This window comes from Choloepus didactylus, chromosome 16, assembly GCF_015220235.1.
Source record: "Choloepus didactylus isolate mChoDid1 chromosome 16, mChoDid1.pri, whole genome shotgun sequence".
Taxonomy (NCBI): domain Eukaryota; kingdom Metazoa; phylum Chordata; class Mammalia; order Pilosa; family Megalonychidae; genus Choloepus; species Choloepus didactylus.
The window spans coordinates 60013657-60040812 of NC_051322.1; the positions used below are offsets into that span (position 1 = coordinate 60013657).

At 37.0% G+C, this 27156-nt stretch overlaps 2 protein-coding genes across 2 annotated transcripts in view; one reads left to right on the forward strand and one right to left on the reverse strand.

Moving 5' to 3' along the window:
- Positions 1–7446, forward strand: part of USP14 (ubiquitin specific peptidase 14) — a 99412-nt gene extending 91966 nt beyond the window's left edge. The window contains exons 14-16 of the mRNA XM_037805513.1: positions 5197–5257; positions 5598–5705; positions 6306–7446. Of these exons, the coding sequence (XP_037661441.1) occupies positions 5197–5257; positions 5598–5705; positions 6306–6454 (318 nt within the window). The 3' untranslated portion in view covers positions 6455–7446. The remainder of the gene's footprint in view (positions 1–5196; positions 5258–5597; positions 5706–6305) is intronic.
- A 1859-nt stretch (positions 7447–9305) lies between these two features.
- Positions 9306–27156, reverse strand: part of THOC1 (THO complex 1) — a 95830-nt gene continuing 77979 nt past the window's right edge. The window contains exons 12-21 of the mRNA XM_037805512.1: positions 19479–19579; positions 18013–18079; positions 17764–17814; positions 17599–17669; positions 17111–17206; positions 16491–16556; positions 14386–14469; positions 11023–11170; positions 10218–10293; positions 9306–9705 (exon numbers count right to left, since the gene is read on the reverse strand). Coding sequence (XP_037661440.1) covers positions 9410–9705; positions 10218–10293; positions 11023–11170; positions 14386–14469; positions 16491–16556; positions 17111–17206; positions 17599–17669; positions 17764–17814; positions 18013–18079; positions 19479–19579 — 1056 coding nt within the window. The 3' untranslated portion in view covers positions 9306–9409. The remainder of the gene's footprint in view (positions 9706–10217; positions 10294–11022; positions 11171–14385; positions 14470–16490; positions 16557–17110; positions 17207–17598; positions 17670–17763; positions 17815–18012; positions 18080–19478; positions 19580–27156) is intronic.

Below are 27156 nucleotides of genomic sequence, written 5' to 3' on the forward strand. Positions count from 1 at the left end.
CTTTGATTTTGGCTCTTTCTTCCTTTTTAATATATGCGTTTAGTGCTATAAATTTCCCCCTTAGCACTGCTTTTGCTGCATCCCATAGGTTTTGGTATGTTGTGTTCTCATTTTCATTCGTCTCTATATATTTAGCAATTTCTCTTGCTATTTCTTCTTTAACCCACTGATTGTTTAGGAGTGTGTTGTTTAACCTCCAGGTATTTGTGAATTTTCTAAATCTCTGATGGTTATAGACTTCTAATTGTATTCCATTGTGGTCAGAGAATGTGCTTTGAATAATTTCAATCTTTTTAAATTTATTGAGGCTTGTTTTATGTCCCAGCATATGATCTATTCTGGAGAAAGTTCCGTGAGCACTAGAAAAGTATGTGTATCCTGGTGATTTGGGATGTAATGTCCTGTATATGTCTGTTAAATCTAATTCATTTATCAGATTGTTTAGGTTTTCAATTTCCTTATTGGTCTTCTGTCTGGTTGATCTATCTATAGGAGAGAGTGATGTGTTGAAGTCTCCCACAATTATTGTGGAAACATCAATTGCTTCCTTTAGTTTTGCCAGTGTTTCTCTCATGTATTTTGTGGCACCTTGACTGGGTGCATAGACATTTACGATTGTTATTTCTTCTTGCTGAGTTGCCCCTTTTATTAGTATGTAGTGGCCTTCTTTGTCTCTCAAAACATCCCTGCATTTGAAGTCTATTTTATCTGAGATTAATATTGCTACACCTGCTTTCTTTTGGCTGTAGCTTGCATGAAATATTTTTTTTCCATCCTTTCACTTTCAGTTTCTTTGTGTCCCTGTGTCTAAGATGAGTCTCTTGTATGCAACATATTGATGGTTCATTTTTTTTGATCCATTCTGCGAATCTATATCTTTTAATTGGGGAGTTTAATCCATTTACATTCAACGTTATAACCGTGAAGGCATTTCTTGAATCAGCCATCTTATCCTTTGGTTTATGTTTGTCATATTTTTCCCCTCTGTCTATTAATATCCTTTATTGTACCCATACCGAATCTCTTTAGTACTGAACCTTTCTCCAAGTCTCTCTGTCCTTTCTTTGTTTCTCTGTCTGTAGGGCTCCCTTGAGTATCTCCAGTAGGGCAGGTCTCTTGTTAGCAAATTCTCTCAGCATTTGTTTGTCTGTGAAAAATTTAAGCTCTCCCTCAAATTTGAAGGAGAGCTTTGCTGGATAAAGTATTCTTGGCTGGAAATTTTTCTCACTCAGAATTTTAAATATATCGTGCCACTGCCTTCTCGCCTCCATGGTGGCTGCTGAGTAGTCACTACTTAGTCTTATGCTGTTTCCTTTGTATGTGGTGAATTGCTTTTCTCTTGCTGCTTTCAGAACTTGCTCCTTCTCTTCTGTGTTTGACAGTGTGATCAGTATATGTCTCGGAGTGGGTTTATTTGGATTTATTCTATTTGGACTTCGCTGAGCATTTATGATTTGTGTATTTATGTTGTTTAGAAGATTTGGGAAGTTTTCCCCAACAATTTCTTTGAATACTCTTCCTAGACCTTTACCCTTTTCTTCCCCTTCTGGGACACCAATGAGTCTTATATTCGGACATTTCATATTATCTATCATATCCCTGAGGTCCATTTAGAGTTTTTCAATTTTTTTCCCCATTCTTTCTTTTATGCTTTCATTTTCCATTCTGTCATCTTCCAGGTCACTGATTCGTTGTTCAACTTCCTCTAGTCTTGTGCTATGAGTGTCCAGAATCTTTTTAATTTGGTCAACAGTTTCTTTAATTTCCATAAGATCATCCATTTTTTTATTTAGTCTTGCAATGTCTTCTTTATGCTCTTCTAGGGTCTTCTTGATTTCCTTTATCTCCCGTACTATGGTCTCATTGTTCATCTTTAGTTCTTTGAGCAGTTGCTCTAGGTGCTGTGTCTCTGCTGGTCTTTTGATTTGAGTGCTTGGGCTTGGGTTATCCATATCGTCTGGTTTTTTCATATGCTTTATAATTTTCTGTTGTTTTTGGCCTCGTGGCATTTGCTGAACTTGATAGGGTTCTTTTAGGATTTGTAGACCAATTGAAGTCCTTATCTCTAATTTATCAGATCTCCAGCTTCGTGGAGTACACTTTCTCTAACTAAGCAGCAGGTGGCGTCTACGAGCCACCTGTTCTCCACAAGCCAGTTCTCCCGCTTAGCCTTTTTGGTGAGTGGGGGAGTGAGTCTTGTGGGGTCCAATTGGTGTACCAAGCTTGCGTGTGTAGTTGGTGTTGCCTGCCCTGTATATGGGGCGTGTTTCTGGGCAGTCACGGAGAGGGGGGTGGCTCTAACAATCAAATCTCCCTGGTGATCCTAGAGTTTTAAAGCTGCTGCAATAGTCTAATCCTTCAGTTCAGTCCTGCCACAGTTTGTCTCTGCCACTGACCCACAAGTCTTTGGTATTGGCGTATGGCTCCTGAGACTTGCAAGTGGGCCCCTCTTCCAGGCCGTGCCCCCTGGGTCCTCTGTTGAGGGATGACTGTGCTATGTCACAGGTGAGTGCCGTCCCCCCAGGGCAGTTCTGGGCTGCTGGGCTTTGTAGGGAGGCTCCCAGTCTGCTGAAATGATGGCTGAATGGGGCTTTGTTAATTCACACTGCTCTACCTTCCCAACTCTGGGACAATCAGCTGAGGTTGTAGGGAAGGGTAATGTCCACGCCCAGTTTTGTGGTGTGTGCCTGTTATTTGAAGCACTTCCGTCACACTGGGTTGTCTGGGGCAGTTCTCGGCTATGGGGCTGGCGATGGGCAGGAGTGTTTCCTGTCCACCAGGATGATGGCTGTGAGCGGACACCCCCCTTTTCTTGGGAAGTTGTGGTGTTTAGTGAATTTTTCTCAGCCACTGGATTATTGCGTTTTGTCTCAGAGCTCTCCTAGTTCTGCTCTTGACTTGACCTCCCCAAATAGCAAGTCTTTGAAGCCTTCTGTATTGGGCTTCTTAGAGTAATTGTTTTAGAAAAAGAAAAAAGGATTAAAAAACAAACAAACAAACAAAAAAAAAAAAAAAAAAACGGGCCCTCCTCAGAGATGTAATGGCTTATTGAAATGCTAAGAGACAAAGCAACCAGAGCCATTAAGGAAAGGTCCACAGGGCAGAGAGATCAGCTTTTCTTCAGGATTTGCATATGCGCCTCAGGGCCCTTCCCCTTTCTATGTTCACCAGAACTCCAAAAATCCTCCGCTTTTATTTTGGAGTTTTTCGTGTTGTTTTTTTTCTATGCCTGTCTCCTCTCTGCTGGGCTGGCTGCTCTGAGATTCTCTGGTGTCTGGTTTCAGTCTATCTATGGTTGGAGTTTGAAGCAGTAGAATGAGTTTCCGATAAGGGCTGCCACTGCAGTTCTCCCTTCTCCTTCCCGGAGCTGACAGCCCCTCCTCCCCCGGGACTGAGCCTGGCAGGGAGGGGCGCGGGTCCCCTGGCTGCAAAAACTTACAGATTTCACTGATCTCAGCAGTTCCACGTTTTAATGAGAGTTATATGAAGCATGCCCAAAGTCACATTGCTCTGTGGTGTCCAGTCCACGCATTTCCTGGCTTTCTACCTACTTTCCTGGAGGAGTAACTAAAACATACAGCTCACCAGTCTGCCATCTTGCCCCGCCTCCGGATTGGCTTTTTTAAAGGGGGTTTATTTGATTGCACAGTTACAGTCTTAAGGCCCTAAAGTGTCCAAGATAAGGTGTCAACAATTGGGTACTTCGGAGGATGGCCAGTGGCGTCCAGAAAACCTCTGTTAGCTGGGAAGGCACATGGCTGGCATCTGCTCCAGAGTTCTGGTTTCAAAATGGCTTTCTTTCAGGACATTCCTCTCTAGGCTGCAGCTCCTCAAAAATGTCACTCTTAGTTGCTCTTGGGGCATTTGTCCTCTCTCATCTTCTCTAGAGCAAAAGTCTGCTTTCAAAGGCCATCTCTAAAATGTCTCTGTAAGCTGTAGCTCCTCTCTCAGCTCCTGTGCATTCTTAGTGTCCTTCGTGGCTGTAGCAAGCTTGTTCCTTCTGGCTGAGCTTGTATAGGGCTCTAGTAAACTAATCAAGTCCCATGCCGAATGGGCAGGGCCACACCTCCATGGAAATTATCTAATCAGAGTTATCACCTACAGTTGGGTGGATTGCATCTCCATGGAAACACTCAAAGAATTACAGTCTAATCAACACTAATATGTGGGAGCAAGATTGCATCAACGATAATGGCATTTTGGGGGACATAATACATTCAAACTGGCACATCTACCTTATCTGGTATCTTTCAATATTTGAAGAGAGTTTTAATGCATCTATAATCTGAATATATGAAGAGAGTTTTAATGTAAATGATATGTTAGGGTGTATGTTTGCTGTTTTATTTTCTGTTTTTCATTTGTCTTCTTGTGGGATACTTGAACATTTTGTAGAGTTCCATTTTGATGTATCTGTTTTTTAAATGTATCTCTTTGTATAGGCTTTTTTAGTGGTTGCTCTAGGTATGACATTTTATATGTAGAAAAGAATGATCAACCTAATTGCCATTTTCTGTTGTAGGATTCTTCGACTTCTCGCCACTTCAGCAGTCTTTAAACTGCTGGTAGTGTCTTCATTACCATTGTGGTTTTCAATGTGGCCATATTCCTAGATAAATTGTTTAATTTCTTGTGTTACACAAGTGAAATGGCTTCAGGCAGGGAGTTCCCATTAAAAGGTCCCTGTTTAAAGTAGTAAATCCTGCCTCTTTTACTATAGATTGCTGAATCAGTATTTCATTTTGTTTGTGCTGTAGTGGCAGATGGCTGTGGGTCTTAAGTAGATTTAATATAAATTGTATTCATTTCTTGTTTCCTTTTTCCCTTTTCCTTTCTTCTATATAGTTTGATAGTATTTTAGTAAAAGTAGAGAGTCTTGTTTTCCTTTTCCCTGAGACATTGTGGACTGCACTGCTGTATTTGGTGTGCTCAAGCTTCAGTGGTGTAAGGTTGGCCACGTATCTAGACTCTGTTATTGTGCATACAAGAGTGAATGTGTATTAAAGTGTATGACCTCTGGGTTTACAGTTTTAAATGAATTGCAGTTTTCAGTAATTTGTTAGGTAGACTATTTTGTTTTTGCTTTGCCTCAGTGCTTTGTATGGCAGACAGTAAATATTTGAACTCAGTATTTACTATGAATACTAATTTTATTTCTAATACTAGGATTTATAATTAAATATTTTTTCCTCTTAGAGTGACAAAAAGAGTAGTCCGCAGAAGGAAGTTAAATATGAACCTTTTTCTTTTGCCGATGGTAAGTAAAATTTTCATTTTAACTGAATTTTCATGTTGTTTTTTTAAGGTAAAATTACTTTATTGTCACTTAACTGCTTGTTCAGTTATCATACTTTGTCAGGTTTATTGAGATAATTTACCTCTGTATAATAAAATTCATACAGTTTTATGAGTGGTATCATTCGTACTTCATAAAACATCTTTCATAAATCATACCTTTGCTTGGACAGTAGTATCTAACTGAACTTTAATAGGATTGTACTTCTCTTTTATTGAATTCCCTGATTGTTTTAGATTGTTACCTAGCTTGAGAAAGCATGTCTATTAATAATCCAATATTAATGAATTTACGTCTTTAGATATTGGCTCCAATAACTGTGGATACTATGACTTACAAGCAGTGCTAACACATCAGGGAAGGTCTAGTTCTTCAGGTCATTATGTATCATGGGTGAAAAGGAAACAAGGTAAAGATTCTATTACTTTCTTCCAACTATTAAATATTATTTTAATGTTTAAGTTTTACAGCAGGGTGGTTCTCAAACTTTCTGGTCTAAGAACTTTCTTAAATTCTTAATTATTGAGGACCCCCAAAATTTTTTTGAGTAACATATCTCTTAATAATTACTGTAATAGAAATTAATGCTGAGAAGTTTTAAAAAGTGTTTTAAAATGACAGTCATAAACCCATTACATATGAACACAGCATTTTAAAAGTGAAAGTATTTTCAAAACAAAAACTGAGTGAGAAATAAATGTTTTACATTTTTATAAGTTCTGTTGTCTGGTTTAATAGGGACAATATCTCATATCTGCTTCTGCATTCAACCTATTGCATGTACCCTCTGAAAAGTTCCAAAGATACTTGAGAGAATGAGGGTGGAAAAGGCAAATGATGCTTTAGTAATTATGAAAATAGTTTTAACCTGATAGAACCCTGAAATGATCTCAGGGATCTTTAGCAGAGTTTTGTTGTGTGTAATAAAACTGCTGAGTCACTTTTTTGTATTGGAACTCTGGAAAAAAATCCTATATATTAATTTTCATATTTTCCTCCCATTGTTTAGATGAGTGGATTAAGTTTGATGATGATAAGGTCAGCATCGTTACACCAGAAGATATCTTGCGGCTTTCTGGTGGTGGAGACTGGCATATAGCTTATGTTCTACTCTATGGGCCTCGAAGAGTTGAAATAATAGAAGAAGAAAGTGAATAGTAATCTTCATTTTAGCTATTTATGCTTAGGTGTGAAATAAATGTTACTTGTTGATAAATTTCTATAATCCAGAGCTTTAGAGGAAGATATTTAGGTGGTTTTGTTTCCCCTCATGAGGAACAAAAGAGGGCAGAAGCAGACTTGAAAGCCACTTCATGTATCAACCTAAAAAATTACAGAAAAGATGAAATTGTCTTTGGACGGTGCTGCCCTGTGTAAAAGGTATCAGGAAGACATTTTTAAAAGGCTTATTTCTTGCATAATTTTTTTAAAATTCTGGGTTGAATTGCCTTTCAGCCATTACCTTCTGTGAATTTTCTCCTTGCCTTTCTCAGCCCAAGGTTCAGCACCCAGGTGTTTGCACACCTGTTACCCTATTATTTGTTGTCCTTGCATGGTTCAAACTACCATTCATAGCTGCCATCCTTTGCCTTATCTAACAAAAATTTTGCCAGGAAAGTGGAAAGGAAAAGTGTTGCTCTCATTGTGTAAACTCTGTGCTGCTGTCCACGTCCCATGGAAACATGGGTACAATCAAGTGTTTGTCCAGCCTGACCAGCTGACTCAGTCTGTTCTGTTGCTGGCTTTTTATGACTTTAAAATAAATTGTGATCAATAATAGTACATTTGATTATACAGTTATTAAGTCTCTCTCTGATGTACTATGGTTTGTACATTTAACTCCACAGTGGTTTTTTAGTAATCAGCCTTTAAAAAAAAAGGTAGACAAGCTCTAGTTGCTCATTTTTTAGAAAACAAGGATCTTTAATTAAAAAGGGGGTGGGTGGGCAGTAACAGCTTTTGACCTCAAGTCTTTTGTCTGTTGTGCTGGAGCATGACTGGAGTTACAGATGTATAATACTTAAAATTTCTGTAGTTGATTAGTTTTACTCGTCTGTTAAGAATTCATTTACAAATGTTTATCTTTTTTGCCTGCTTGCATTTATATATACACACATATTCTGTTTAAAAATACAAAGTTTTAAAAGTAATGGAGTTCTTTGGATTCTGAATGCAGTGATGGTCTTTTCAGTCATATTCATTCCTTGGCTAATTTGGTGTTTGTTTTTACTCTTCTATTAATCCCTGAATTCTTAATGTCCATTTCAAAATGTAATCTCAGATCAATGATTTTAAGGAGATGGTAGAAAATACCAGGTGTAGGAGGTATTTCAATCTTGTAAGTTTCTTGCAATTGAATACATTTAGTCACTCATGCTTCTTTCAGGAGCCTTGATTGATCATTAGAGAAATCAAGTACAATATTTGCTAATTTGTCTCTGATTTTGTTAGATATTTATAAATTTTAGGGATTATCATGAAATCTATCTTTCCTTGTGTTGTTCTAGTGCTCTGCAGAGCAGAACACTGATAACTGCTCAATTCCTCTAAAGTTTGAGCCAATGTGATGTTATCTGAGAACACTAAGAGGTAAAATAAGTCTCTCTTCTTTAGGCTTTTTCACCAAAATTTTGAGTATTGTCAACCAATACTTCTTTTACTTTGGGGTGAAGGGGGGGTACAGAATAGAATGGGGAAGATGAGACCATAAGAATTGTAATGAATCCTTTATATTTGTGTGATTTCCTCTAACTTGGCAGTTTTTTTATTCACTGTCATGTGGTCTGAACAATTTTATGAGGACATGAGTTTAGCATTTAGAATTCAGGTTTTGATTTGTAGGGTATTTATAGCTATTAGATCAGGTGAGATAGGTTTAGCACAAAGCATGTAAGTCGCGTGTGGAATTAGAATTTTAACTTGTTCATTCCTTAATTGTCACCATTATAAAAAGTTTGATTTCATTTTATTTGATCTGGAAATGTTATTCCAAAGATATTGTAAAGTAGAAATTGGATTTATACCAGTGTTGTTTTCAACTAATGAAGGTATTTTAGAATTCAGCTTTGCATGTTGTAAGGTCTTTAAGAGAAGGCAAAAAAGGCCTTGATTATGGAATGTGCCTTAAATGCTTTCTCACATCCACCTTAGAGCTGTGCACTGTCACTCCTTAAACCAGCTAGTGAAGTTAAGCCCAAGCGGGAGCATTTACAGTGCAATATGCACTCCCAGTAGCGCCTCCTCAGGATTCAAAACAGTGACGACCTACCTTGGAGCCTTAAGGAATAATGCTTCTGTGGGAACTGGAAACAGCTACGGTACTGTCTTAGGCCCTTACTATACAGTGCTTTGCTGTTTACAGGGGGCTTTCACATACATCTGATTTGACTGTCACAGCAGTCCCTGAGGTAAGCATCCATATTTTAAAGACTTGAGAGGTTAAATAGAGGTTAAACAATTTTGTAAGGCTAAAAACCTTTTGCCCCAGTTCTTTTGAAGTTGGGGGTTGGCAAACATTTTCTGTAAATAGCCAGATAGTGAATATTTAGGCTTTGCAGGCCATGCGGTCTCTCTCGCCATTGCTCAAGCCTGCTGCTGCAGCACAAAAGTGGCCACAGACATAATTAAATGAATGAGCATGGCTGTATGTCAGTAAAACTTTATAAAAACAGGTGGCAAGTAGACCATCATTTGCCAATCCCCTGTGCTTTAAAAGCATAAGGGAGAATAGAGCCATCATATGGTTTCTGAAACATATACTGGGATTTTAGAATACCTAAATTTTTTAACTATTAATAGCGCACAGGAAACTAATTTGGCAAATTTTACTTCCCTGAATATCACTGACGACTTTATAAATGCATCTAATTTATTTAACAAAAAAAATACTCTGTGACCTTGAGGATACCTTATTTTGGCCATTTTCCCCACCCCTATTCCCAAACCCTGGGTTATCAAGAGCTAAAATGCATTCTGTTGGTCTTAGAGCACCAGCCTACTATACAACAACTGTTATAAAAAATGTTTATTGTTTACCAAAAACAGTGGACCTCTTATCAAATGCTGCTTGGTAACAAAATCTTATCACAGTTTTAATAAAAAAAAAAAAAAAAGCTAACTATTTGTCTCATTGTCATTGGTTAGACTTTCTGCAAGGTCACTTAATCCAGATTTAGTCAATGCATTAATCAGGTTCTCAGGTGTTGCATGTATTCCTTCTTGATCTTGCCAGGCAACTAGTAGCTGCTTAGCTCTCATCTTCACATCTTCACTGTCACACTCAATCTGCCTTATTTCAGAGTCTTTCATTTCCAAGTAGGGAGCCAGAATCTTCCATTGTTCACCCAGCTTGTTGGCAAATACGTCTATTTGTTCTCCTGTTACAAGTTTGTCTCGCCGTACATCAGGACCTAGAAAATAGAGAATGTAAATTATACTCAAAGTATGATGATGTGTAACTCAAAATATACAACAGAAATGGAAATACAGCCAATGAGAGATTAATCACCCTTGAAAGATTAAAAGGTTTAACCTTTTCTCTTTAAAGCTTTAAAATAAGCCTTATTTTAAAATTAAGACTATTCTCTTAACTTCTCCATGGGTTTGAATACTGCTTTTACAAATCATGATCATTAGATCAATAATCAAAGCCAGGATTATCTTTATTATAATTATTAAGGCTTTCCCTGAAGTTATCCCAATAATTAAGAGGTATGGGTTGCCTTCAAATGCAAGTACCTTCCTTCCCTTCTAAAATATCATAACTTCCCAATTTTATTGCATAATGTTAATTTTACAAGTTAGAAACGGCTGAGATAAAATAGAAGTTGAGAAGTAGATGAAAATTAAATAACATACCTCTCAACAAAGAACCCCAATCTTTTCCAATTTTGTAAAATAGCCAAGAAAATTCAATTCTTACTTTCATTTTCCTTCAGTAAAGCATCATTATCTTCCTCATCTTCATCCTCACCTGTTTTTATTTCTTCAGAAGGAGGCTAAAAATGTGAAAGAAAAATCTTTAAAAGAGTGCTAACTTTTGAGATAAGACACATTCAGATACTTTTTGTTTAGTTATAGTGATGGTGAGATTTAGAGTAGAGGACCCAGAACCTTACCCCTGAGAGGGTAAAATGTGACTGTCATGTTAAGAATCACAAACAGGGACAGTCTTAATATGAAGGAGTACAACGGGATGAGCTGAGAGCTGGAAAGACTACCCTTTCCCCCTACATGGGAAGAAAGGAGGCAATAAAAAGCATAGTAAGATTTTTTTGCAAATGGGAAGACTAGGGGAGCAAGTGTCTTTACAATTTTTGGGGTAATTTTACTAGATTTTAGAGACACAGTATAGTTGTTAGTCTCCTAACACCTTTCCCTGGAAAAGCAAACAGACTATAAAAAGGTCAAGTTCCCTATCACTGCCCTTTAAATCCGGTCAGAAACAGGAAAAAATCCATGTCTGAGTTTTGAGTTTACAGGCAGACAACAGTTTACCCAAAATACTGTGAACTTAGATTTAATAATTTTATATATAGTATATAATTTTACTTAGTTCTTTACCAATTTAGTACTTTCTATAAATGTATAACCAAATGGAGGTTTGTGGATCACTATTCTTTTTTCACATGAAAAATTCTAAATTCAGCTCTTTGCTCTCAAACAATGATGGTAATTTTAAAGAAGACATCAACTAAAATATGAAAAACTTGATCTATATTACTTACTGGTAATTCCTTGGCTAACTTTATTACCATGTTTTCGAGATATTCTGGCAAACTTTTAAACTGCTGGTTGGTTGGCTGGAAGAAGTGAGGGCTTCTCCGTGCCAACAGTCTCAGGGCTCTCCAACCATAATTTGAATTATTCACAGCTCTACAAAAAAGAGATGTTAGTCTTATAATTTATAGTTCAAAATTCTGTTACCTTCTAGTTAATACAGACCTGTCACTTGAAATTCTGTAAGAGAAGTAGCTGAAGACACTGCTCTTTTGGTTCTGATGCTATTCCTAAAGGACCTCGAAGTAGGCAGCCCACTTAACAATAACAGAGACCAACAGAGTTCTAAGAGGTAGGTTCATATAAAGCAAACACATTTTTAAAATTTTAAATACATTTTACTTAATTTTAAAAAGTCAGTATATGTCCAGTACTGGTTAGATGCTATATACACAGGACAGGAATCATCCATTAGTTAACTGGAAAAAAAAAAATTCTTCATAGGTACACTATGCTCAGTGAGTTGATACACATTCAAGCAATGTCCCCTGCAGACAGGAATTTCAGAATACGTTATAAATTAAACACTGAGTTTTGATCACGTTAATTTAGCCAATGTTGGCTTATTTATATAATACCTAAATTTTAATTCACATAAATAAAATGGTTCAAATACTGAAAGGTGCGCCATGTAGATACTGCACATTTTACAAATTGAAGTTTTGTGGCAACCCTGCATCTATCAAGCCTATTGGTGTCATTTTTCTAATACTTTGTGTCTGTGTTTCACATTTTGTAGTTCTCGCAACATTTCAGGCTTTTTCATTCTTTGTTACGGTGATCTGTGATTTCTGAAGTTACTACTGTCATTGTTTTGGGGCACCATGAACTGCACCTACATGAGACAGTGAACTTACTACATGCTGTGTATGTTCTGAATGCTCCACTGAACAGCAGTTCCCCCACCTCGCTCCCTCTCCTTGGGCCTCCCCTGTTCCTGAGACACAACAATATTTAAATTAGGCCAATTAATAATCCCAGGATGGCCTCTAGGTATTTAAATGAAAGGAAGAGTTACTGGAAAGTATCTCACTTTAAATCAAATGTTAGAAATAAATAAACATAGTGTGCCAGTTTGAATTCATTATGTCCCCCAAACACCATTATCTTTGATGCAGTCTTGTGTGGGCAGACATATTAGTGCCGATTAGATTGTAATTCTTGGAGTGTTTCCAAGGAGACGCAACTCACCCAACTGTGGGTGATAACTCTGACTGGATGATTGCCATGGAGGTATGGCCCCACTTATTCAGCATGGGCCTTGATTAGTTTACTGGAGCACTGTATAAGCTCAGACAGAAGGAGCGAGCTTGCTACAGCCAAAAGGGATACTTTGAAGAAAGCACAGGAGCTGAGAGAAGCTGCAGCATACACAGACAGTTTGGAGACGGCCTTTGAAAGCAGACTTGCTCCAGAGAAGCTAAGAGAGGACAAACCTCCAAAGGCAACTAAGAATGATATTTTTGAGGAACTGCAGCCTAGAGAGGAACATACTGGGAGAAAGCCATTTTGAAACCAGAACTACAGAGCAGATGCCAGCCTTCCCAGCTAAACAGGTTTTCCGGAAGCCACTGGCCATCCTCCAGTGAAAGTACCCAAATGTCGATGTGTTACCTTGGACACTTTATGGCCTTAAGACTGTTAACTGTGTAACCAAATAAACCCCCTTTTATAAGCCAGTCCATTTCGGGTGTTTTGCATCCTGGCAGCATTAGCAAACCAGAACAGTGAGGAAGGCATGCCAACAGCCAAGAGAGGCCAGAAGCTAGGCCTCTTAAACCAAACAGCCAAGTTGTGAATGCAAAGGAGAATTCTTGAAAGAAATTAATGAAAGTGCTATTTCAGTGAACATACGTATGATAAGAAAGCAAAACAGCCTTATTGCTGATATGGAGAAAATTGGAGTGGTCTGGATAGAAGCTCAAACTAGCCACGGCATTCCCTCAAGCCAAAGCCATCCAGAGCAAGGCTCTGACTATCTTCAGTTCTGTGAAAGCTGAGAGCAGCAAGGAAGCTGCGTAAGAAAAGCTGAAGCTCACAGAGATCAGCTTATGAAGTTTAAGGAAAGAAGCCATCTTCAGAACAAAAGTGCCTGGTGAAGCAGCAAGTGCTGATGTATTAGCTGTGGCAAATTATCCAGAAGATAGAATGCTAAGAAAACTGATGAAGGTATAACCACCTAAAAAGATTTTCAATATAGACAAAACAGCCTTAAATTGGAAGAAAGACCATGTAGGACTTTCACAGGTAGAGAGAGAGGTTAATGCCCAGCTCCAGAGGACAGGCTGACTCTTATCAGAGGCTAATGCAGCTGGTGACTTTAAGATGAAGCCAGTGCTTGTTTACCATCCCCCAAATTCTGGGGACCTTAAGAATTATATTTAATCTATTCTACCTGTGTTCTAAAAATGCAACAACAAAGCCTGGATGAGAGCACATCTGTTTACAACATGGTTTACTGAGTATTTTAAGCCCACTGTTTATACCTACTGCTGAGGAAAAAAAAAAGATTCCTTTCAAAATATGCCTGCTCATTGACAATGCACCTGGTGATGGAGATGTGCAATGAGATGAATGTTCTTTGCATGCCTGCTAGCACATCTATTCTGCAGCCCATGGATCAAGGAATCATTTCGACTTACAAGTCTTATTATTTGAGAAATACATTTACCAAGTCTATGCCACAGATGATTCCTCTGATGAATCTGGTCAAAATAAACGGAAAACCTTCCTGAAAGGATTCACCATTCTAGATGCCATTAAGAGGATGAGGACAGCAATGGACACCGAGAGGAAAAAGGCATGAGGGAGAAGGTGAAAGAATAGGAGAGAGAAGTACCATATTGTCAAGAGAAGAAAACAGTATCTAAGGAGGGAATGATCAACTGTGGCAAATGCTGCTGAGAGGGCAAAAAAACAAAACAAAACAAAAAACAAAACAGGTTTTCAGGTATCTTGATAAGAACTATTTCAATGGAGTGATGGGAAGAAAGCCCAAATCGCTGAAGAGAGAATTGGAGGGAAGGAAATAAAGGCTGTAATTATAAATAATTGAGCGATACTGTGCTTTGAAGGGGAACAGAGAAAAGAGGGAGTTGTGGGATTGAAGGAGGTTTCTCTTTTTTAAAACAAAGGGGATACTAAGTTGATGACACCAGTCCTTGACAGTAATGTGAACTTAGGTACATAAACTCACCTAAGAGGAAGAGCATTCTAACAACCATTTCTCAATAAGCTTTTTGTATACACACAATTACTAAAAAAAAAATATTAGAGAAAATTAAAAGTAGCTCATGACAAATGTTACTTACTTATATTCATTTTCAACCATGTTCTCAGGATCTGCTTGTTCAATGGCTTCTTCAAAAAACTCCTCCAAAGTTGGCATGTATTCCCTGGGTGTTACAAAAGGACTAGTGAAGATCACGTTTTCTTATGCTCGTAAAATGGTAGCAATAAAGGATTCTATGTTACCCACACTTCAGTTACAGTTAGATTACCTAGGAATGCAGATTTTTAAGAAGGTAAATGGCTCAAAACTAAACTTGAAAGGGACAATAAGGAAGGGATATTATACAATATATATTATTTGTTATACATTATTTACTATATATTACATGTCACATGCATTGTATTAAGCCCTGTAATATATGAATATGCTGCTGTTCACAGAGGGTGACCAGTAGTTTAATAGTATTTGAATTTTGTCTGCAAAAGTAATTTTCATATCATGTTCACATCTGTAGATTTTTTTTAAATCTGAATTAAACCAAAAACTAATAACCAGACCATAATGAGATTTTAAGAATTTAATTTGTGGCTCTTATGTTATATCATCAGCGTGGTTGCATGGCTGGTTTTTAACTGCATTGTTCCTGAATTTGTTTTTAGAAATAAAATTTTGATACTGAGTCAAGCAAATAAATAAGACCCAAGGATAAGATCAGTACAGACTCTCTAACTAAAAGTAGAAAGAGGGGCTCTCTAAAGGAAGACCAAGCAGCAAATCTTACACCATTATTATTTCCCATTACAATCACAAGCTCCCTACTCAGTGGCCAGTAAGGTTTCTTGGGAGTTGACCCTCATTCTTCTCTTCATGTGTCACACCAGACAAAGCAGAGGGCTCAAAATAAAACCCCAGCCAGATTTCACATCCACAAATATTTTAGAATCATTTTCTGGTTTTATAGTTTTTGTATCAAAAAATCAGGACTAATGTAATGAACACGTATGCGTCAACCTCCAGGCTTCTGCCATATTTGCTTCAGGTTTTTAAAAAAACACTTAAAAAAAGGGAGTGTCCCTGTTGTACCCCTTGCCTAAATCTCATTTTCTCTCCTCTCTCTCCCTCCAGGTAAGCCACTATCAGAATTTGTACTTATCATTCCATGTCCATTTTGTATTTTTACTTTTATTTTTTATTTTAAAAAGTTTGTATCTTTTCAAACTTTCTATTAATGGAATCCTGCTTCTATCCTAGTCAAACTTGATTTTTCTGAGGCACACTATGTTACTACCATTCAGTTACTACCATTCATTTTCTAGTGCTGCATCTGTATACAGTTCTGCATTCTATGAACATGCCACAAGTTATCCATTTCCCTGCTGAGGAGTTGATGACACTGTTTTTCCGCTTTCTGCTGTGACAGTCAGTGCTAAATGAACGTTCTTGGACCCGTCTCCTTGTGTAGATGAACTAGAGGTTCATTAGCCACTGTGGCTTTCAAACTTGCACTGCAATCCACAGTAAGAAATTCATTTTATATTGCAACCTGATACACATACATACGTTCATATACGCATGTATGTGTATCAGACTTAAGTTTGTTTCGCATCTGTTTCATGTTTCACAAAAGTATTTCCTAATTCATTAATAAAAAAAATGCAAGTTAAAGCTACTAAATTCACTTTGCAAACCACCAATGATTTCCAATCTGAAGTTTTAAGGAACCTATTTCAGGGTCAATATACATAGGAGTAGAACTGCTAGAGTTTAAGGTAGTACATCTTTAACTTTCAGATGTTGCCAAATTGTGTTCCATAGTTGCTGTACCAGTTTAGATTCCCACAAATGGCAACAGCAAATTATTTTTATCCACAACTCCTAGAAAATCTTGGTGTTTTTAATCCCTTGGTTATGAAACTGCAGCCTGTTGTGGTTTTTATCTGCACTACCAATTACCAGTGAGGATGACTGGTGTGGCATAGGTTTAGCAAGGTTTCTACTTGTGAAATTTTACTATTCCTTTGTCCATTTGTCTCCTGATTTGGCAGGAATCTGCCAAAAGTGTTCAAACACAATAAACTTTTATATTTCTTTTGTGCTCTTGATACATAGCTAAGAAAAGGCTCTGTTCTACTCCAACATTTGAGAAAAGCAACACTTTAATTGAAAAAGATATTTTAAACTTGCCTTGTCTCCGATTTACAGGCTTCCATATTGTCAGGACAGAGATTCCAAAGCCTTGTTAGCTCCTCACTACAAAATAGACAAATTGTTATGGACACCATTCTCATTTGCCTTTAGACAGAAAAACAGCATAATGTAAATAGTGGATTTGGGGGTGGTGACAGTATGAGTTTTATTTTCATCCAAAATTTGTGGTACTTTGCAAATTTTCTGTGTAGTCACTTATTTTTATATTTTTCCTTAAAATAGCCAAGCACAATATAAAGCTATTAATAGTAACTAGAAAGTAAAAGAAACACAAGAATTATGAAACCTTGTGACAACTAGAAGTGAGCTGGATCAATCTAAACAACGCAATTCTATTGTTTGTGACATGAGAAAACAGAGCCTAGAGCTATGGATTTTGGACACAGGTGACAAAAAGCAGGTTTGTGCAGGTACACAGACTCACAGAATAGGCACTACAGATCAATAGGGGGCGGTGTGCTCTAGTCATCTATGTGCATCCCAAACGCCAAGTCATATGCCTGGACATGAAAAACTGGATAGGTCTTATAGTACCATCTTCAAAATATAATAAAAATAACTAATAACATCCCACATGTAAAGACAAGATAACATACTTTCCCATCAAAATTTTTTTGTTCGGTCCTTTCCCTAGGAAATCCTCTGGGGCTGTTCTCTTCCGTACAACTCTTGGAGGCTTGGTATCTGATGTTCTACAGTAAACAAAACATATGCTCAATTTGGAGAGATGGAAGAGTGTTTAATATAAAAGGAAACTTACTGTTTTCTTCCTAAGATGAAACTTTCATAAGTTTATCCTTATCAGATAGAAGACAAAATGCCACACAATAAGGCAAACTGTAAGGGGTAGAAAATACACAGCATTTTTTTCCATAACCAGATCAGTTTGCTCTGGGAACTTAATGACAAGAAACTTGAGGTAAAAGATTGAAATCAAAGTAAATCAAAGTGGTTGTATAATTAGTTCAACATACATTTTTATATGAAATGCATATACCTATACCTGTATATAATGTAAAGTCACCATGTCAAACTATATTTTGAAACCCTTTTCTCCTATTTCTTGTGATTACTATGTATTTACCTTTCTTTGACAAAACTTGGGCAGCCTTCATTTTTCCATGAGTTCCAGTTTTCTTCAGTGTTTAATATATGCTGGGGGAAAAAAACCAAAGAAATTATATTTGCATAAGAAAAGCCTTTGCAATTCTATTTGGTGCTAAGAAGCCTGTAAATATAAAACACATACCTCTACCATCTTTGAAAATCTTTCTCCATCGGGGGGGTTTTCAGATAGTAGCTGTGATTAGAAAGAATACACTAAGCTTTCAACAACTTTCTGCATCATAGTAGTGGTTTGCAGGCAGAGAACCAAGAAGTGTTTGTGGTCTTGTACCTGAGCTTAACTTTATCCTTATTTTCCTATTTGGGGCTGAAACAAAGAAAGTTCTAAATTTCCATTTTTTTCAATCATGGGTTTGTCGCATGTTGAACTTACTTGATAGACTGATTTTGTAGTATCTTCTATCCAGAGTGACTGCTCATCAGTTAAAACATAGTTTGAACTGGAAACAAAGCAGTAAAAGCACACTTGAGTTACAGTGATGAATATTCAATTTTAAGGTTTATATATTATCTTGAAAAAATGCAAGGCATATTTTAGCTATACTTTAAACAGTGTCAAAAATTAGCAAGACAAGAACAGTCAAAAAGGAGAGGATTACAGGAGAAAATTCTTGACATCATCCTCAAGTAGTACTGAAGACAAGGTATATAAGGGAGAGTAAAACATTAATTAATCTGATTAACTATGAACAGAGGAATGAGTATTTTCCTAAAATAGGAAGTTTAATGTTGGATGAAAACTTCTGAGAGAAAATTAACATATCCCTTTATGTCACGCACATTCAGATAACGGTGCACTCTATATTCCTTTCAAACTCCTTCAGTGAATACAATGGAAAAAAAAAAAACCCAAACCCTGAAACAGGGTAAAGGCAGGACCTAACTATAAATAGCTGCCGCTAACTGAACTCTCATTGTGCACAAGCCAGCCAATAAACATTAATAGAAACAATGTGCCAATATCTATGTACTTGAAATACATCATTCACTTCATTCTTTGGGTCCATCTCAAAGAGACTAGTGGGTCAATGGATTTGCCCAAAGCTACAAAGCTCAAATTCAAACCTGGGGGTCTGACTCCTAAGTCCTTGGTCTTTCTACTATGCTCTACCAAGCCTCCAAAATAGAAAGGATAAGAACTGACATTTTGAGTGCCTATTATGTGTTGCCTTAAAATTACAAGTCTGAAAGAGCTGAACTGTGGCTAGAGTGAGGAAATGGGGATTCAAACCCAACAAAGCAGTAAAACCATGCTCTTGGTACAACTAATAAAGTACTGCTTTGTCTACTTAACAAAAACACCATCAAGTTAAGTGAACTCCACCTGAATTATGGATAGGGCAAGAGGAAAGTTTGTGCTGCAGGTGGAGGTATTTAGATAAGACAGTAACGATCCTGTTTAGGTTTTGTGAGACCCTAAAGAACCCGGAATTTCTCTGTGCATCAAAGATTTACTTTGCTTATTTTAGTTCTAACATCCCAGACAGCCCCATACCTTGTGAGAGAAATACTGGCTTAGTTTACACACTGGGCTGAGAGGAGGTGTGAGTGAGGTGAGAAGAGATCTTCACCTGTCACCAAAAATGAGAACACCCAGGAAGCCCAAGAAGCTCGGCAGGAAGGACTCAAAACACTAGATACCCTCAACACCTTTTCTCTAAAATATCTTGATTTTAGTGTCTCTAACCAAAGCCCCCAGTTAGCTGTATATCTGCTGCAAAATAAGTGTTTCAGCCCATTTACTCATAAAATGGGCCCAGCATATAAGAAAAACACAACAATAAGCAAGTCCTACTCTCCGCTGCTGTTTATAATCATTTACTACCCATATTCACTTACCTTTTGAATTTGACTTGCCCCTTGAGATACTGGAATAAAATGAGATACTGCAACAGGATATGTCGACGAAAGTTACTGTCACTCAGTTGTAAATCCATCAGCTACTCAAAAAAAATAAGCACACAAATACACAAAAATAACACATTAAAATCAAGTTTTGCCTAAAGGTACAAGTTTTGCTACTACAAAAATGGAAGATTCCAATTCAATTCAAAAACCATCTGTGGAGAGCTCACTGCCTCTGAGGCATGACTGCACAAGCCCAAGGAGAGAGTGACACGGGCTTCATTTAAATTTCTTGACCATTTTATACCATTAGATATTTATGCAGTTGAACAGCAATATTATATCTGCAGTCCTGATGCCAGGATAAAGCAGAGTTATGAAAAATATTAAGAAAAGTGTGGCACCCATTTTGCAACATATAAAAAATCCTGGCTAAAAGGGATTCATGTGGATAAGGAGCACTAGACCCAAAGGTGTCACTCATCGTTGTAGTTCTGCCAAGTGCCTGTGACAGAAGTAGTGCTAATAAATTAATGAGAAGGAAAAGGAGGTAAAGAAGAATTTGTGAATTATAAGGACTCTCTTTTATTTTTAGGGAAAACTGCATCATACTTGTATTTCCACAAAATTTGAATTAGAAAGAACTGGAAGGTCATTTATGAGGAATTTCTTCTTTAACAACTCTGTCATGTAGAGTCTTTCTATAAGAATAACTTCCAGTGATGAGGGCAAGTCATTCTGACCATGTCCATACAGCGCTGAAGGAAAGCCTGAGCCTATGTCCAAAATTCCATGCTGGGTTCTGCCTTCAAGACCTACAGCAATACTGGGAAGTCTCCTTATTCTTAATGACCAGTAACACATCTGAGGGCCCTAGGAATGGGTTTTGTCCCATGTTCCAAGTCCCCTTGGCTATGCTTCACAGGTTCCTACTCCTGCAGCCTAAATTCATTAGCCATTTTATTCACTAGGAACATTTCCCACACTGCCAGCTCCTATGCAAACTGCAAACTGCATGTCTTTTTCTCTTTTTAGTATGATCAACCTTCCAGTCAGGTTTCTCACATCTTTGAGGACCTGATTCTGTTATTCATATCCCAAATCGGCAAATTTGAATAGCATGCCGGAGGTCTTCCTTTCCTCTAGTTACTGCCCCCACCCACGTTCTCATCCCTTTACTTTGGCCACCCACTCCCACGACCCTAAGCCAGACTTGTGATCACTCACAACTGCTCAGATATGAAATCTTTAATTCAAAATCCTATCTCACTACAACTATCCTTCCAGGCCTCACTTAGTTGCTCCCAATATACCTAACATTTGGACCTTATTGAGACCTCAAGTGCACTGAGCCCTCTATTTTCTATTAGTCCCCTCTTGACTTTACATTTATCCTATGTTAGTCTAGATAAGGCATCAGCAAATTTTTTCTTACAGGGCCGGATGATAAATATTTATTTCTTAAAGAGCCAGACAGTAAATATTTATTTTCTTAAAGGGCCAGATGGTAAATATTTTAGGCTTTGTGGGCCAAGAGGCAAAGTCAAGGAAATTATGTGGGTACTTATGTAACCATTTAAAAATGTAAAAGCTATTCTTAGTATATGGGCTGTAACACAAACAAAAACAGGTGGTGGGCCAAATTTGGCCTCTGGGCTGTAGTTGACCCATGCCTCATCTGGACATCATGGTTCAGCTATTTCAACACACCACTGTCCCATTCTTCTCTGTCACATCTATTGGATTGAGCCAACTATTTTTCTACCTTCTTTACACCAACTCTAGGGCCTCCAATCTATGCTGCAGATGGGCTGCTTGAGAGAAAACACTAAATCACACAATTATGCAGATGGTACCACTGCCAGGTTATTCCCTACAACTTAATAATCTTTCCTGTTTCGAACCAGCAATCTTTGTTTTCTGAGGCTATTCTCTCCTATTCGCCAGAACAACTCTTTCAAACTTTTTCACTTACCCAACCCCCTACTTACCACCCCTCCTCGCGCAAGTAGATAACTACATCCTCTTTTAACGAGGAGAAACCTTCCTTAAATGCAAGTCATTTATTTTCTTGCCCCCCCCAAACAATGATTAGCTGCACTCACACCCTTGTTTTTCATTTCCTCCTGTCACAACATCCACATGTCATCCTTCCATCTGGATATCCCAAGTACCCTAAGTTCTGGAAGTTAACAAAAACCCTAACTCCTGTACTTTTAACCTCTTCTTCCCAAGAGTAAGAGCCTCTCTCAAAAATCCTTCCTTACCTATCCTTCACCGAACAGTGAAGCTTTTTGAAGGAATGGGATACGCTCATTGCTTCCAATTCACCCTTCAGCCTGCTAAAATTTGGCTTTCTCACTCACCAGTCCACTGAAAGGATTGTTTGTTGTTGTTTTTGCCAAGATCATCAGTGACATTTGTTGTTAAAGCCAATGAATATTCTTTTGATAGTTCTCATCATACTTGATATGATTGGCTTACAGGAAGTCATCCTTTTCTAATTTTTCTCCAGTCTCGCTGGCCACTCTCCAATCCTCTTCCTCTCCCCATTCCTTCCTTCTCCCTTACATACCAGTTTTCTTCAGGATTGGGTCCAGTGCTTTATTCTATTCCTCATCTACACTCTCTCTGACCTGGCTGATCTCATACACTCATATGGTTTTAATTACCATTTAGAAGCTTATGAGGTGAGATTATAAATTTGGTACTTAGATATAAGTCTTAGTCCCAAACAAATGGTATCTCATTCCTAAACTCCAGATCTGTATACTCAAATTAGCTACTACACAACTTCATCTGAATGTTCAACAGACACCTGATCAAATTTCAAGTCTAAGGTAAAACATCAATTTCTCCTACACAGCCTGCTTATTTTCCGCAGCATTTGCTAATTCAGTGACAGGCATCACTATCCAACCATTTGCCTTACCAAATCTAGGAGGGCTTCCTGGAGAAAGCAGCATCTAAACTATAAACAAGTTCGACAGTAAGTGGGAAACCAAGAAACAGGACATACAAAGATTGAGCAAAGTAAGAGCCTGGCCAATTCAAAGACCTTCAAGCAGTTAAGTAAATCTGGAGTGGAAATATGTTCATATATCCACTAGATGAAATCATTTAAAAAAGTTATTAAATTCATTCATCATTAAACTCTTCATCTATCTTGGACTTTAAGTCCCCTCCACCACATTTATTTTTTAAGTTGGAAGATGATTTTTCTTGATGGAAATAATGGATTGAAAATAGGGGCAAAAAAGACACTGAATCAGAGAGGTATGGGAAAAGACTGGTAGGCTCAATCAAGCTAACTACTCCAAATTATACTTAAGGAAACAAAGTCCAAAGAAGTTAAAATTATCTCTGCAAGGTTATATAGCTAGTTAGTGACACAGCTGAGTTTAAAACCAACACACTCAATTGTATTCTTTCATCCATAATATATACTTTCTAGTTCTACTTTACTTTGGTTATTTTTAAAATTACACAATTTACATCATGCCATTTGTAGCATGACAACATTTCTTTGTAGACCGGTTTTTGTTTCTTGAACAAAAGGGCCTTTTACTGTTCTAAGGCCTTGGACTTTCTGATGTTACTCTAAACCTAAAAAGGCTTATGCTACTCTTTTTAGTCATTTTTAAGTGCCCTTCTGTTAATCTATAGTACATGTAAACAAAATCCCTGGTAAAATTAAAATGACTATGAAGTCTTCCATTTCTATCACTTTAACAAAAAATACTTAATCAAAACATTCTCATTATTTAAAATGTCACCATCAACACATTAGCTGAAATCAAATCATCTGACTTTTTAATTATAAAATATTTAAAATGTTCAAAAATGTATAAACATAATACAACATTCATGTCTCTACCACCCAGCTACATATCAAATTTTAACATTTTACTTGTTCCACATTAAAAAAAAAAAAAAAAAAAGATTTTAGCAATTGTTGCAGCTCCCTCTATACCCTCCCTAAGCATGCTCCCCTCCCTCCCTCCATGGTTACCACTACCATGTATTTGGTGTTTATGGTTCTTATTCATATTTTTTACACTATTACTACATATGTAGGTGTCTATCAATATACAGATTATTTTGCATGTTTTCAAACTCTAAACTGTAATGTCTAATGGCAACATGCTATTTTCATAATTTCATTATGTCTGAAATTTATCCATGGCTCTAGTTTAGAGGTTGGCAAACTTTCTGTAAAGGGCCAGTTACTATATATTTTAGGCTTTGTGGATCATACATTCTCTGTTGCAACTACTCAATTCTGCCAGTGTAGTGCAAAAGCAGATATAACCAATTTGTACATGAATGGGCATGGCTGTTTTCCAATGAAACTTACCTACAAAAACAGGTGGTAAGCCAGAAGTGGCCCACAGGCTGTACTTTGCCAATCCCTGCTCTAGTTCATCCACTTCAGTTTTTTATAGAACTCTATTGAATAAATTCAGCATAATTTACCATTGTCTCCTGTTTATGACCATTTAGGTTGTTTCCAAACTCTCACAAACACACATCATTGACAAATATTGCTACAGCACCTTTTCTAATATTCTTCTTTGCAATGTGTGTAAGTCTCTGGGGCTGTATCTACCAACAGTAGTTTGAACTTCATTAGCTTTTGTAAAATTGTTCTGCAAAGCAGTTACATCAATCTATACTTCAACCAGCAGTGTATGAAAGCTCCCATTTTCCTACACCTTTGTCAGTACCAGTTATTACAGTTAGGCTTTTTTATTTTTGCCTATTTGCTAAGTGTGGATAGTTATCTCATCATTTTAATTTCCTTGGCCACTAGAGATGTTCAGTATCTTTTATAAGCCTATTAGCTATTCAGTTTTCTGTAGCTGTGACTTACCTGTTCCTGTCATCTTTCCAGTTTCCTACTGGCTTGTTTGTCTTTTTTATTAATTGTTGGAATTCATGTTATTAAATGTTGGCATATTTTGAATACTAATTGTTCTCAGCCATATAGGTGACAAATATCTTCTGGTCTGTGGCTTATCTTTTCATATTGTCTAGGGTATTTTTTACTACTCAAAAATTTTATATTTTAATGTTAACTGTATTGATCTTTTCCCTAACGGTTTTTGCTTCTGTGGCTCAACAAATCTTTCTCAACTCCCAATATGTATTTTATATAAATATTTAAAAGTCTTGCTTTTCTTAAACTTTTAAATACCCTGGCATTGATCCTTGTGCATGTAATAGGGTACAAATTTTAGTTTTTCCATATGGATAAGTGGTTGAAGCAATATTTATTAGGACTAATCCATCCTTTCCTTGTTAGTTGGTAATACAACCTCTTTCATATATTAGGTTTCCCATTCTTTGGACTTTTTTTTTCCCCCTCTCCATTATACCTGTATTACCTCACTACTTTAGCTTCACAGGTTTTAATATCTGAAAGATCAAGTGTTTCCACTTGCCTCAAATTTTTCTTACTCTTGGCTCTTCGTTCTCCATAAAAAGTTTAAGATCAACTTTTTGAGCTCCCTCAAAAAAACCCCTTTGGCTTTTCATTCAAATTATACTGAATTAATGGATAAATCTGGGGAGAAGTGACACTGAATCTTCCAATTCATAAATGTAGTAATATCTCTCCATTTTTTAACTTTCTCCATAGAAATTAATCCTAGGTATTATATATTACTTTTCATTCCTAGTGTGAATAACATTTTGTAATTTATTATTGGTTTATAGGAACACTATCGATGTTTCTCTTGTAACCCTGCTGAAGTCTGATTAATCCTAACAGTTTTGTTGGTTCGCTTGGAATTTCCCTGTAGACGATATAATCTTCAAATAAGGACAGTTTGGTCTTTTCTTTCCAATCCTTGTAATTGTTATTCTTTTTGTTTTCTTATTGAAATGACTAGGTACTCCAATATAGTGCTGAACAGAAGTACAGTTAGTAGACATCCATGTCTTGTTCTTGAATTTAATGTGAATACTTTTAAAGTTTGATCATGTATGTTGTCTGACATAGGGTTTTTACCAATCCCTTTTATCAAGTTAGAGAAAATTCCCTTCTACTTCTGATTTGCTTTTACAATGAATATTAAATTCTACTGAAAAGATTTTCTTTGCACCTGAGATGATCATGCAGTTTGTTACTGTTGTTTTTTGTTTTTACAAAACATTAATCTGTTAATTTGGTGTATTACATTAATCTTTCTGATGTTGAATCACACATTGCTGGCTTAACTTCTATTTATTCCCTATTTAAAAAAAATACTCCATTTAAGCTGTGAGTTTTTTTAAATGTTTTTTTCCATCTCTCTAAGGCTGATATATATACTTCTTTTCCTGTTCTGTCCTTTATCTGATTTTGAAAACTTTCATTTATGATAGGAATTATCTATTCCTTGAAGTACTGATAATATATGTCTTAAAAACTCTCTGGGCCTGATGTCAATCAAAAGGTGTCATTTTGACTGCTGACTGTTTTACTGCTTATTCATATATTCAGGTTTCTACTTCTCTGTGAGTCCATTTTGGTAATTAGATTTTTCTACAGAATTACCACTTCATTATATTTTTTAATTTGTTAGCCGAAGTTGTGCAGAACATATTCTTAAAAATTTTAAATATCTTTATATTTTCAAAAATGTCCGTTTTTATTGCTAATATGGTTTATTGGTACATTTCCACTTTTTTCTTTGTTCAGGCCTGCCTCAGATTTGTTTTTCTAAAATTTTTTGTTTCAAAGAAACAGCCTTTGATTTTGCTGATATGTTCTAGAGTTTGTTTTAGTTCATTAATTCAGTCTATCATTATTTCTACTTTCTGGAAGTTTATTCTGCTCTTTTTTCTAGCTTCCTGAGTTGATGCTCAATTCATTTACTGTCACTCTTTCTTGATTTTTTTTCATGAACATATTTAAAGTTGTAATTTTCCCCTTATGTGTCTCTATTTATAATGCTCATATTTGACATACAATGCTTTGTTATAATTACAATTTTGCTATAAATTTTTTATTACAAATTTGGAATTTCCATCATGATTTCCTCTTTAGTGGGGGATGCATTTTTTTAATTCATTTTATTGCAATATATTCACATACCATGCAGTCATACAAAACAAATCGTACATTCCATTGTTCACAGTACCATTACATAGTTGTGCATTCATCACCAAAATCAATCCCTGACACCTTCATTACCACACACACGAAAATAACAATAATAATAAAGTGAAAAAGAGCAATTAAAGTAAAAAAGAACACTGGGGGAGGCGGGGCAAGATGGCAGACTGGTGAGCTGTATGTTTTAGTTACTCCTCCAGCAAAGTAGATAGAAAGCCAGGAACTGCGTGGACTGGACACCACAAAGCAATCTGACTTTGGGCATACTTCATACAACACTCATGAAAACGTGGAACTGCTGAGATTAGCGAAATCTGTAAGTTTTTGCGGCCAGGGGACCCACGCCCCTCCCTGCCAGGCTCAGTCCCATGGGAGGAGGGGCTGTCAGCTCTGGGAAGGAGAAGGGAGAACTGCAGTGGCAGCCCTTATCAGAATCTCATTCTACTGATCCAAACTCCAACCATAGATAGACTGAGACCAGACACCAGAGAATCTGAGAGCAGCCAGCCCAGCAGAGAGGAGACAGGCACAGAGAAAAAAAAACAACACGAAAAACTCCAAAATAAAAGC